Here is a 12,784-nt window from a genome sequence, read left to right as displayed (position 1 = left end):
CAGGCAAGGAGTCAATAAATGTGAGGTAGCAAGAGTGTGGTTAGAAGTACCGGTAAGAGCGAGTTAATGACGGCCGTGCGACCTGAAATAAAGTGCTTGATCTGTGAAGGGGGAGGTGTGGGGAGGTTCGGTATGTTTTATGCATTTTGAAGCATGTGGTTTCTATTTGAAGTGACTGTCTGGCGGTGATGGGGTCCAATCTCACAACCATCTGATTACTAGCACAGAGCCTTCAGCACTGACCTCATGTAAAGAAATTTTCCCACTTCCCAAATGCAGTCAACCGACCAAGACATCTGGCTGAAGATCTGCTGCTGTAATCGTAAAGACTCGTCCCAGGACTCATAACCCATGAACGTCCTTTCAACAACACTATAGCGTAATGATTTATGATCCCACTCATCACCCAGAAGAGGATGGCTTCCCTTCTGAGTCTGCTTCCTGTCAAGATTTGTTCCTCATGTCATACTGAGGATTTTTCGCTTGCCATTATCAGTGCTGGCTTTCTAGACTTGCGCTAGAACTAGATCTAGTCAGCTATTTCTGAAAAAATATCCCAGGGGACTCGGGGCACACACATTCACACACTACGGATCATTTGGAAATCAGCCTACAGCGAATGACTTTGGACTAGGGGAGGAAACCGGAGTACCCGGAGGAAACCCGAGGAGAACGTGCGAAAACTCCGCGGACGCGGGGCGGAGTCGGGACTCGGACCCCTCGACCCGGGACAAAATAAAATCCTCGCCTTGTGCGAAAGGCCGCTTTCAGAGCCACGGCCCCGGGATCACCGTCTAATCCATTTCAGCTAGATTAGAGTCCGATCAGTGGAAAATTCCAGCTCACAGACGCTGATCCAGACTCGTTTTTGGATGCTACCGCTGACCGCGAGCGTTAAAACGTCTCCTGTAAACATTGCGTTCTCCAGCCATCGTTACGCTATAGGGGATTTCTACGCCGTGCCGCACGCTCGGTTTCAGAACCGACGAGTCTCCAGCTCATCAACACGTGTAAGTATGCGTATGGCTTTTAACTAAAGTGCGGTTTGACACGTCCTTCGCTTCACAACCGATACAGTCTAACAAACAACAACGTCCCGAATAGAAGTCTACTTTTAGCGGAGTACGTTCTACAATAACGGCCAACTTGTAAAAATCCGCGTTACCGTGACCCCTTCCTTGTAGTTCCAGGGCAAAACTAAAGGACCAAGACTAACTCCTCGGCTGATGGACTACATTTAGGTCGAGTAGAAAATTGTGTAAACTGGATATTTCGCCAAAGCGTTCCATTAATATCATCATAAAGCTGTATTTTGCTACTGGGATCATGTCATGTGACGACGCCTGAGTAACAAGTTAACTATAGAGCTTTTTATTTCTATACTGTTGAGCAACGTGTGTCTTTAGAGCCGTGTGGATGTACTGCATGTCTATATTGCATGTGTGTGTGTGTGTGTGTGTGTGTGTTTACACCCCTTTGTCAGGGAGTTAACATTAAAGGCTCCCCATGTCACCTGCATTAGACGGGGACAGCGTTAGCCTCGGTATCGCCAGTCGCTCACTTACGTGAGGCGCACTGAGCCGTTACGGAGTGAAATGAACGCTCTTCTTCTGCTTTGCCAAGCGGGTGGAGGAGAAAGGAAAAAAAAAAACAACAACAACAACAACACCGGCATGATGCGACGCATCTCAACAGTGTGCACAATGAACATGAGAGAAGGAAAGTACAAGAACAAATCTCTTGAGCATTGAACAGTGATCATTTCTTCTTTTTTCTTTCTTTTTTTTTTTTTTTTTTTTTCTTCATAAACCAGAACACAGTATCTACATTAGACATAAATCTATAAACAAAAATCACTCCCCCAAAGTATATCTCTTTGTCTACTTACAATTTGGTCAAGCCCAGAAAGTCTTAGATATGAGCAATATACAAAAGACAAGTTACTTTGGAAACATATACAAAAGTGTGTTATTATTTTTTTTTCTCCCTTTTTTTTTTTTTTTTTTTTTACTGGTCTCGTTCTTTTGCATAATATATATATGTATATATATATATATATATATATATATATATATATATATATATATATATATATATATATATAAAGATTCATGGAGGAAGTCAAGCATTTTGGAAGGAAAAGGGACATGCAGTTCTACATGGGTTCATCTCTCTGTACATCAAAACTATTGCCTCTATTATAAAGTTATTTTCAGATCAAAACACACTCATATTCATAAAGCATCTGTTACAATCCTGAATAGACAGCGTGACGAGTCCACACACACACACACACACACACACACCCCCAGCCTGCATTTACAAAATAATAACCACGAACAATGTGACATCATTCTTCACGTTTTCTTAAATAATGCTTTATGAATACTGTATAATATTTCATAACAAACACAAACACGTATCCCCGCCCCAACACACACCCCTCCCCCCAGGGTCTTTCATACAGAATTTGAACATAAACATAAACTCGCTAACATCTCCGTAGCCTCTTTATATATTTTGTTCATTTATTTAACGGTCCCCAACAAAATGAAATAAATAAATGAAAATAAATAGAAGAAGAAGAAGAAGAAGAAGAGAAACAAAACAAACGGGCGTCACGCAACGTGAATCACAGACAGAGAGGAGGAAAAGATTCAAGCGCAGAGAAAGGAGAGGTTAAAGAAAAAATTTAAAAAGAGAGAGAGGGAAATAGCAGATGGATGAGAGAGGGCTAGTGCTGTGAAACGGGGTGTACCCTTTTGCTCTTGGTCCTGACTGGGTGATCCTGTGGCTCGCTGAGGAAAACCTCCACGTCGTCAGGCACTTCTTCCAGAAAGTTGGAGGGCACCAGACCTCTGTGCCCGTTCAGTTCGCCCTGAGAGACGACACGACACGGAACGGAACGCCGATCAAATCAACACGCCGCAAAGCGAATCCACGTTGATGAACAGACAAGAGTAACGCCTGACGTTTAACAGCGGAACAAGCCAGCTTTCGCACGCCGTAACCATAACGACCGAGTCCTAGCTACTTCTAGCTAGCTAACTACAGAAGGATGGGTTACTAGTTGCTAACTAGCCTACGTTGCTATTGCTTTCAACTACAATGCATTTTTCAACGTGACCACGGAACGCAAATTCTCTTAGCTCTGAAGCGATGACAAATCGAAATCATTTAAATATCGACAAATACGTCAGGGTGAAGATATCGTTAAGCTCCTCACAGTCTCGACACTTTCTTAAAAATACTTTTTTTTTTTCTATTGCTACCGATACTTCCTTGTTTTCCCGTCACTTGCCCCACTAGCTGCAATCTGATTGGTTAGAAGACAAACAGAGCTTTCGAATTTGTGACGCAACTTTGCACTCGTGCAGAACTTCTCGAATCGGCGAAACCGCACTCGCACGAAATTGCCGATGTCGCTAAACGAGACCTTTAAACCGCCAGCGTTCTCCTGTTTATACAGAATCGCATGTAAAATGTCTCTCTCTATAAATTGTCTCTTTTTCATCTTTTGCGTGCGACAGAGTACTGACACGCTCAAATCCACCGCACAGAAGTGTACTCACGTAATAAAACCCGTCTTCATCGATTTCCCCAAACACCGTTATCACATCTCCGGCACAGAAGGTCAGCTCTTCCTGAGAAAGATGCACACGGCAAGGTTCAGCACATTATTCATATACTGCGAGGCGTATTATGCGCTACAGGACACAGCGAACGCAGCATCACTACTGTACAGACGAGATGCTTATACGACAAATGAAATCAGTAGCTGAAACAATGAATATTGAGGGTAATAAACTAAACTGACACGTTAAGTCAATGCCCTTCACGTCGCCATAGACAGAAGAGGTAGTGATCCCTAGGTAGGGGCTAGAGGATTATTTGAAACAGGCCCAACGAGTGAAGTAAGGCCTGACCGATATAACTTTATTAAGTTGTTGTTGATACCTTTCTGAAATAGTGAGACTTTAGAAATTTGAGCGATTAGCGCCCTCTAGTGCCTCACATCAAGTTCAAGACCAGATCATTTTCTCCTACATTTACATTTACATTTATTCCTTTAGCATAGCTGAAGCTAATCAGTAAATGCTTTATGTTCAAACATAACTGTGGGTCACTGGCTAGACATGTTAGCATTTCATAACAAATCCATTCCACTTAACTAAATATTAGTTTTATTTTTATTTACAGCTGATTTTAAAAACTGAAAAAACAACGACGTGGGCTAAGATATCGTCGCATCCGTCAAGGGCTAGTGTATGCAAAGCATTTTCGGTTGCTTAACTACTGAACCATGTGTGTAAGTGTTGTTTTCTCGTCTCTACTCGGCGCTCTCCTAGAGCTATATATTTATTATTTTTTAAAAAAGAATAAATGAGTGATCCGACCTAAAAGCAAAAAGTCCTCAGGCTAGCAGTATTAGCCAGGCTGCTCATAAATGAAAGGCTAGTATCCAGGAGGCTAAAACTGAATTTGTTTTGAGAAGGCATTGAGAAGATTTCTTCGTTACCTCTACATCTACGTTTGGCGAGCTCTCCCTGGGGTCGTAGTCGTACAGAGCCACCATCCGGTGCGTGGACATCGGGTGCCGTCCACTCCTCCTGTTCCGCTCTGAGACGAGACGAACAGAGAGAATGTGAAAACAAACGAGGACGACAAAACAAAGACAGACAATTCGGTAACGCGATAAACAGACGAGTTTGGCGTTCTTTTGGACGGTATGCGAATGTAAACATAACCGTGAGTCTTACATGGTGGGAAAATAAACATGAAAGACACATGACTACGAGACGCTAACGCTAAATGCTAACGACCGATGCATGTCGTCCGTTAAGGCTGCGAGTTTACATCCCAGGAATGGCAGATAGCGAGGGGAATTACCTTGTAACCCAAAATGTAGGGGTGTACTTACTTTATTTCCATGGGGTTGTACTTTCACGTGACTGTACATGAATATAACGTATATACTTACGTACATATGTTTAAAACTCAGCTCAGAGTGTGCTACTTGTACAAAAAGTACCACGTAAAACAAATATAACAGGCACTAATGAAAAACAGCTAAAAAAAAAAAAATTAAAGGTAAGGAAAATGATAAGCAAATTAAATAAGAAGTACTAGCAACGGCGTGGATGAAGAGCAACGCGTCCGAGGCGTTTGCACCTTGGGATTCGGTTTAGAAAACAAGGAATGAAGTGAGCGCATGGAGGGGTTGAGGAAAACAAAAGCGAAAAGCTCGGAGGGAGAACAAACCTTTCTTGGATTTCCGAAACCTGCGATTTAGCGAGCGGCCATCTTTGAACCGATCGCAGTTTGCTTAAAAACAGAAAAGGAAGGGAAGAGAAAAGGAGAGGAGGATGAAAAGTGCAAGCAAGCATAGGACTGGACAGCTCGCGACTTTTATACCGGAAAAGCTACGATTCAGGCTCTGAGGATAGAAAAACAAGCGAAGATAGATTAGAAGAAGCAGGAACGGGAAGGATATCGGAGACGGACAGCTGACGGCGCAGAATAAGAGCGAACGTACCTATTTTTTCGACCGGTGTGTTCAGCGGTAGGAAGCCCTGCTGAAGAAGCTGGTCCATCATATCGCTGTCCTCCGTCTCGATCTCGGATATCATGTTGCAGGGGACGAGACCTCTCCGGCCTGTAGACACCTCCGCTCTGTAGAACCCGTCCGTGTCCTTCTCTCCGAACACCTACGCCACAAGCGGAAGGGACGAGACGAGACGAAACAGGATGCTTAACGGAACGCAGTGAAAGGGGAAAACAGGCGGTGTGGGCAGTTTCGAAACGGTTTAGAAAGGCCCTTCTCCTAAACGCCTGAGCGTGAAAAGGCGACAAAATTGCCAGTAAAAAAGGGGGGAAAAAAAGTTGAAGGCAACCGAACCGCACAGAAAAAAAAACGAGTAAAATACAAAGAAAACAAAGAGAATTGAGCGTGATTGTTTTTTTCAACGCCACGATCCTCAGAAAACGTAGCAATAGAGAGGAACCCTTTCTAGAGAGTAACACTAGTAACACTTAACACTTTCTCAAGCTTTTAAGGGATCTTCATGAAGCACAAAAGGCGCATAACGGGAGCATCATGGCCCACCTTTATGATCTGGCCCTCTTTGAAGGGAAGCTCCTCTACTGCGGCGTCAGGGTTCGGGGACATGGACTGGGGGTTGTAGTCAAACAGAGCTACAAAAATCCTCGCCAGGTTGTCCGGCTCCGGCTCCTCGAAGTAGTCCGGCGAGCGTCTATCCCGTCCTCTGTAACCGCCTAAAAAAACAACAACACACGCACAGCTACTGCTACTCTCAGAACCAGAACGGAGATCGCCGCCACTGTCTTTTAACAGTAACTGAACATTTATTAGCTATTTCATAATATTGCATAATGAATCTCTTTCGCAAAGAAGATACAAAAAAAAACAACAACCCTAATAGCTATTTAAAACTAGATATATATAAAAAAAAAGCACAAAGTAACACACTATAGAGAAAACGTAACCGATTATGAATTTTTCACTTTCCCCAAACGGAGTCGATCATGTGATCACGAACATGTTCTGTGTCTAAATGTCTTCTGACTTCTTGAGTTTTGCTCGAGATTTAAAGCAAATTTCAGTTTAAAGTGGAACGATATCATCAACCACCCTGTCCAGGGTGTACCCCGCCTTGTGCCCGATGCTCCCTGGGATAGGCTCCAGATTCCCCAGTGACCCTGAAGAAGGAGTAAGCGGTAGAAGATGGATGGATGGACATCATCAACCAGCTTTTAGCAACAATTCCACATTCCAACTTTGAGAAGCTAGGCTTAGTGGGCGCAAATGAGTTCAAGTCGTTTTTAAGGAAAAATTCGGAAAGATTCGGAGTGAAATCACCTCTCCGATTATTTACAGTTAGTGTTATATTTATATAGTGCTTTTCTAGACGCTCAAAGCGCTTTACGTAGTATGGGGGGGAGAAGGATCTCCTCAACCAACACTGTTGTGTAGCGTCCACCTGGATGACCTGCGACGGCAACCATAGTGTGCGAGAAAACACCCTCCACACACCAGATATTAGTGGAGAGGAGAGAGTGATGTAGCCAGTTCAGACACGTGAGGATTATTAGCGGGCCGTGATAGAGAAGGGCCGTTTCGCCAGAACACCGGGGTTATACCCCTACTCTTTGACGAGAAGTGTGCTGGGATTTTTAATGAGTCGGGACCTCGGTTTAACGTCTCATCCGAAATCTCATCTCATTAGCCTATTATACACACTGAACATGTCTTGATCAAGTCGGTTTGGGGCGAATGGAAAATAGCATCAATCGAGCACTCACATGACCAACACAGAAACATCTCAAACTGAGAAGCATGCATAGTAACCTCACGAGAGACCATGCACACATACGCACACACATTCACACCCAGGCGCGATTTACAGTCGCCAGTCGACCTGCAACATGTTTTTGGGAGATAAAATTCCACAAGGATTGAACCCGAGTTCAGGAGTAAAGATGGCAAAGCTACACGCTGTACCATCGCGCCACTCAATTACCATCGAGTTGTGAAGAAGTGATGACAACAACAACAACAACAAAAATGGTTAAAAAGTCATTGATCACAAAAGATTTTCATGGATATGAGATCGGTTCTTTAAGGAATCAAAATGCCACAGGTTCCCAACCCTGGTCCCGGAGTACCACCTGTCCGTCAAATTTGAATGCTTTCCCTGCTCTGACACAACTGAGTAAAATAATAATGAGTCTTATATACACGACACTGCACAGTGAAATTCTTTTCTTCGCATATCAGGAAGTTGGAGTCAGAGCACAGGGTCAGCCATGATACAGCGCCCCCTGGAGCAGAGAGGGTAAAGGATCTTGATCAAAGGCCCAACAGTGGCAGCTTGGCAATGCTGGGGCTTGAACCCCAGACCTTCTGATCAGTAACCCAGAGCCTTAACCGTTACGCCACCACTGCTAGAGCATCGAAGACGTTAGACAGTTGGAACTCTGGGACCAGGATTGAGAACCTGTGGTCTATGGCATTGCTGGAAGAAAGCAGTAACATATAAAATGCAGGAGGAGGTTCGTGCAGGGCGGCCAAGACAGGGTTAGACAGGCCGCTTTTGGACAGGATGGATCAGAGGAGGGAGAAAAGTGGTGGAGATGGACGGAGAGAGGGAATCAGAAAGCAAAGCACTGTTTGGGCTTTAAAGACCACATAGGAGCACATTGAAAAGGGGGAGGACAGTCACACTATTCTCAGCACACTATCCTCACTGTCGGCACTCAACAGAAAGAATGTCGGGAAAAAGAAAAAGAAGGAAGAATCGAATGTTTGGAGGGCCAAGGCGTACTTCCAGACCGCAGATCCTGAGCTGTCAGCCCTCCAAGCACTGGTTCCCCTCAGCTCTTTATTCAGCAGCCAACGAAACCCAAAGCAAGCTATAACTACAAGCTTCTGTCTGGTCTAATATTCTAATCTCTTTTTGTCTAATCTGTCTCTCTTTTCCACTGCACGTACCATATCGTTCCTCTGATCGTCGTGGTGGGCATTTCCTGCGGCGCGCTACACTGCCATAGTAAACATCATCCTTGACAGGTGAGAGGTTCCCCTCACTCCCCTCACTGTTATTCTCCATTGTGATCTCTAAGGAAACACCAATCAGAGCATTACAGCCGCACACCTCTAATCGCCGCCCGTCTGATCGTGAAGAAGCATGGAAGCAGAGTGGGCATGTGGTGGGATCAGTTCGATTTGATCGCACATGAGTGCTAGCCTCTAGCATCATGAGCTGTGAGAAGGAAAACTGATCCCAGATCTGCCATCAAGTGCTACATATGAGTAAAACAGCCAGGCTGGAGCGGTCCTGCCTAGCGGATTAGCATATGAGCAGATGGTGCAGTCAAACAGGATACACACCAGTAAATCAAGCAGTGCTGTTCATAGAGTCCATGTCAATTATGACATGCCGTTAAACACATAACCAGGGAAAAGTACACAACAATGGAAATCTTAAAGAGAAAGGGGATGGGCAGGGCTTATCCCGTACAGGATGTGACCTCACTAACCGATGGAAGGAACCATCATGGGCCTTCTCTGAGGGGGAGGACATCCGTGACTCATCCGACGGCTGGACTGCTCCGGTCGATCCGAGCGTCCCATGGAGGAAGAGTTCCCTAAAATCTTCAAATGTAGACATTAAAGCATTCAACTTACGAAGAAGCAGCATTATAAAATGACAATGACACCACATCCATAACTAAAGCAGTTATGTTATGCGTTTACAAACAATAGTTTAGATCTATATGCTTATTGCTAGTGATTCAGAAAACAAGGAGGATGAACTCATCGAAAACATTGAACAGAAACGGTCAAAACAAACCCCAACAACGACATGGGTAGGGTTTCAAATCAGATGTTTAGCTAAAGACCATTTAGGTTTTTGTTCGGTAATTTCTCTCTGGCTTGGTGTAAATAAAAGAATCGCTTGGAAACATCATACTGTAGATTTCTTACCATTAAGGAGTAAGAAATCTACTGATCCATCATTAGTATGTTGCTGCCTTTATTTTCAAGTCTGGTCCTGAAGAAGCATGGGAAATATTTAATTTCTCTGTGTGTGCGCTGTGTGCTACATGAACAACTGGTGAAACCTGATATCTTCATGCTGGAATGTCAGTGTTCTATGAGAGTCTGCTCACAATCCATAGGAACAAGAAACACTCAGAAATGGCCTTTAGGTAATTGCAAATAAATAAATAAATAAATAAATCTACACGTTCATAAAAGAAAACTCACTTCACATTCTAGTAAGGAATTCACATGATACAAGAAAGCAACAAACAAACGAACAAACAAAACAAAACTAAAACAGCTGAACCAACCAATAAATGACCATGAAGCAAATTTTCTGAAACTTCTGAACATCTGAAAAAAAAAAAAGAAAGAAAAGAAAAAAATACAGGGAAATGGACCCATTAAATGAGGAGGCAGAACACTGAGAAAAGAGGAATGGTTTTACTGCTTGTCGATGAAGGGGCAAAGTAGTTGGTGGATGATGCGGCGTGAGAGAGATGGAGACTGGAAGAGGAGGAGGAAGAGGAAGAGGGGGGTTTTGTAGACACACACCAGAGGTTCATCCACTGCTCTGTTGAGTCTGGCCACAGAGTGAGCCCTAATGTCCCTGCTATAGCTCCTGCCAACCTCACTCAGCCTGCTCTCGCTCCGGAACCTGTGCCGAGGCCGATGGAGATGGTGAAGATGGTGATAAATATGTGGACGGTAGTAGTGGTGGTACGACTCCCTGAGGTCACCCGCTGTGTCCAGGAAGTCCTCCTCTACACCACACTGGCGCGTGAGCGTCCTCTTCCTGCCTGTCGCCAGCGCACGGCGCTCTGCAGGGCCCTCGCTGTGGATGCTGCCGCTGCAATGCCAGTTCCAGCCACCGCGGGGGGCCAGTAAGCTCTCGTCTTCACTCCCGCAGTCCAGGCCACTGTCTGGGCTTTTGGTGTTCTGCCTGCTGCCCCAGGTTGAGGTTCTGTCCTCTGACGAAAAGCATCGGCGTCGCTGGAACTGCTTCAGAATACGTGTGTTCGCAGATAGCCGTTCGGATTCTCTTGCTTTCTCCTCTTTCCACGTTTTCTGCTCGGCACCAGCCTCCTGCTCCTCCTCGGCCACCTCGGGGATGCTGTGGAGCCGCTTGGGGGAGCGCATCGATCGCTGGCGGACCACCTCCCGCTGCAGGTCCCAGTTACAACTATCCTGCTCCTCCATCAGGTCCTGCCGTCTGTAGTACGCCTTTAATGAAGTACCAGCCGATGAGGCAAAATCCACGGATGAAATTGTGATTTTTTTTTTTTCATTTATTAGATTTAAAAATTGTGGGTTTTTTTTTTTTTTTGGTTTGGAGTTTGGAGTTTAGTTTGAAGTTGTTAGAACAGGCAGAGAAGACACAACCGTGCGCAAATGAGAACCAAAATTGGGGGAAAAAAGAAAAGACAAAATAAAGACAGGATTAGTTCCAAGAGGCTGCGGCCGAAGTGCAAAGCATGCAGTCTCATTCTGCGACGGGCGTGGCATGCTGCGGACGGTAATCTGTGGAAGGAATCTGTCAGGAACACACGGACCATACCAAAGATGGGTTTGAAGGAGGATCGCGTGATGCAGGGCCTACTCAAACGGAGGGCAGGAAAACCCTTAAAAGATAATTCCATACACAGCCATGGAATGAGCTGATAAATAGTAAATAAAATCTAAAGAAAGAAAAAAAAGAAAGGTCTTGACAAAAATGCAGGAGAAAATATTCAATGTAACATAACAAAAAGGAAAAGTGTGAGTCAAGTATATTATGGGAAAGAAGACCATTATAGTGATGATCTCATTAAAAAGCCAGCACCGATTTATAACAGTTTCTCATTTGAGTGAGTCATTTTGAACCTACTTCCATCTTCAAATCTAAGTTCATTTTTGCTGGACTGCCAGACATATTCCTTCACAGACATATCTCTGTACAGTAGATGGTGGTGGTGCGCACCCAAAACATGGGCCACCAATAAGAACATACTAAAAGAGCATAATATTTCTCATCGTTCAAACTGAACCTCTCGTGGTACCGTTAATCCGTCATGCTAGCATGCAAGTATTAGCTTGCAGAGTACCCAACCCAACCTGCTAACCCGAGTTCCCAACTTAAAGGTGGCACATCTTTTTGCAAATGACAAGTGGAAGCTTTAGAGACCATATTGAGTTTCAGAACCTGAGTTCTGCCTTTTACCCTTTGCCAGTTTTCTAGTAAAGAACAGTGGTAGTCACCAGCTAGAGTGCAAGCTGGAAAAACAACACTATGGCAGTGGGTTTGTGGCCAAGCGATGTCTACGGAAGGACGGTCCAGGAGAACAAGCAGGTAACAAGGACTAGAACTGTGCACTGTTAAGGGTGGCCAACTTATATGCCTGCTTTCCTTCAGTAGTCTAGCGTGTAGAGTTGTTTTCATCGTGTGTGATGCCGACCGTTCCGGAAAGTACTTGTTTGAGCTTTCCATGATGAAGCTCTGCAGCCACCACACCTGCCCTCTGTATCCCCCGTCCTCCGTGACCAAGAGTTTTACAGAGGTGTCAAAACCTGTTAGGATATTGATACACCGTGATAGAGAGGTGATAAAGTCCCTCAGCAGGACAGACAGGGTTTCCAGTGCTTGGTGCAACCAGACAGGACCCGTGTCTTCACACCTCATTAGTCTCCAATGAGACAATGCATGGTCTGCCTAGCCACCTGCTAAAGCTCATGCCGCAGCAGGTGTCTGCACACATGCTAGATGATAGTCTGAAGAAGGCCATCCCGCAGTGCGTTGGCCTGGCTCCTGAGCAGCATTGATGACTTTTGCAGACCTTTGATGCTCAGGAAGTTTGGCCAAAATTAGTGTGATCATAGCTTGTCTCCCAGATGGGACGGCAGAGTCGGTCCAGTGACCTTGACTGCCTTGTGGCATATCCGGGGCAGATACTTTCTCTCCTCTGTATTCTTAGATGTCATTAGTGAGTACTGAAATGAAACTCAGTACATGGATATCTCCACACATGGGTTCACTTAATGCAGGAGAACTTGCTCCAGGCCCAGATCTGTCGGTCCTGGCTATACAAGAGGGGCACTTGAAGAGCTGTGAGGATTGACACCAGGAGAATACATACTCATTGTACTCCCCACGTCAAGTGCTAAATTACTCACTAAGTGACAGGAACCTTTGGAGGTCACACAGCGAGTTGGTTACGAACAGATAGAGGCAATGCATTCCAC

At 44.8% G+C, this 12,784-nt stretch overlaps 1 protein-coding gene across 6 annotated transcripts in view; it reads right to left on the bottom strand.

Annotated features, from left to right (window-relative positions):
- Positions 1–2,116: 2,116 nt before the first annotated feature.
- Positions 2,117–12,784, bottom strand: part of rimbp2b (RIMS binding protein 2b) — an 83,873-nt gene continuing 73,205 nt past the window's right edge. For 3 of the 6 annotated variants that reach the window (XM_017468799.3, XM_017468802.3, XM_017468801.3), the window contains 6 exons: positions 9,061–9,175; positions 6,107–6,276; positions 5,537–5,708; positions 4,520–4,620; positions 3,573–3,644; positions 2,117–2,878 (listed from right to left, as the gene is read on the bottom strand). In XM_017468799.3, the coding sequence (XP_017324288.2) occupies positions 2,735–2,878; positions 3,573–3,644; positions 4,520–4,620; positions 5,537–5,708; positions 6,107–6,276; positions 9,061–9,175 (774 nt within the window). In that variant the 3' untranslated portion in view covers positions 2,117–2,734. Of the gene's footprint in view, positions 2,879–3,572; positions 3,645–4,519; positions 4,621–5,262; positions 5,326–5,536; positions 5,709–6,106; positions 6,277–8,512; positions 8,639–9,060; positions 9,176–12,784 lie in introns of all 6 variants that reach the window. The other 3 variants (XM_047155382.2, XM_017468795.3, XM_017468796.3) reach the window with 3 other exon arrangements.

Source organism: Ictalurus punctatus, chromosome 5 (genome assembly GCF_001660625.3).
Source record: "Ictalurus punctatus breed USDA103 chromosome 5, Coco_2.0, whole genome shotgun sequence".
NCBI lineage: Eukaryota > Metazoa > Chordata > Actinopteri > Siluriformes > Ictaluridae > Ictalurus > Ictalurus punctatus.
This window is presented reverse-complemented; position numbering and strand designations above follow the sequence as displayed.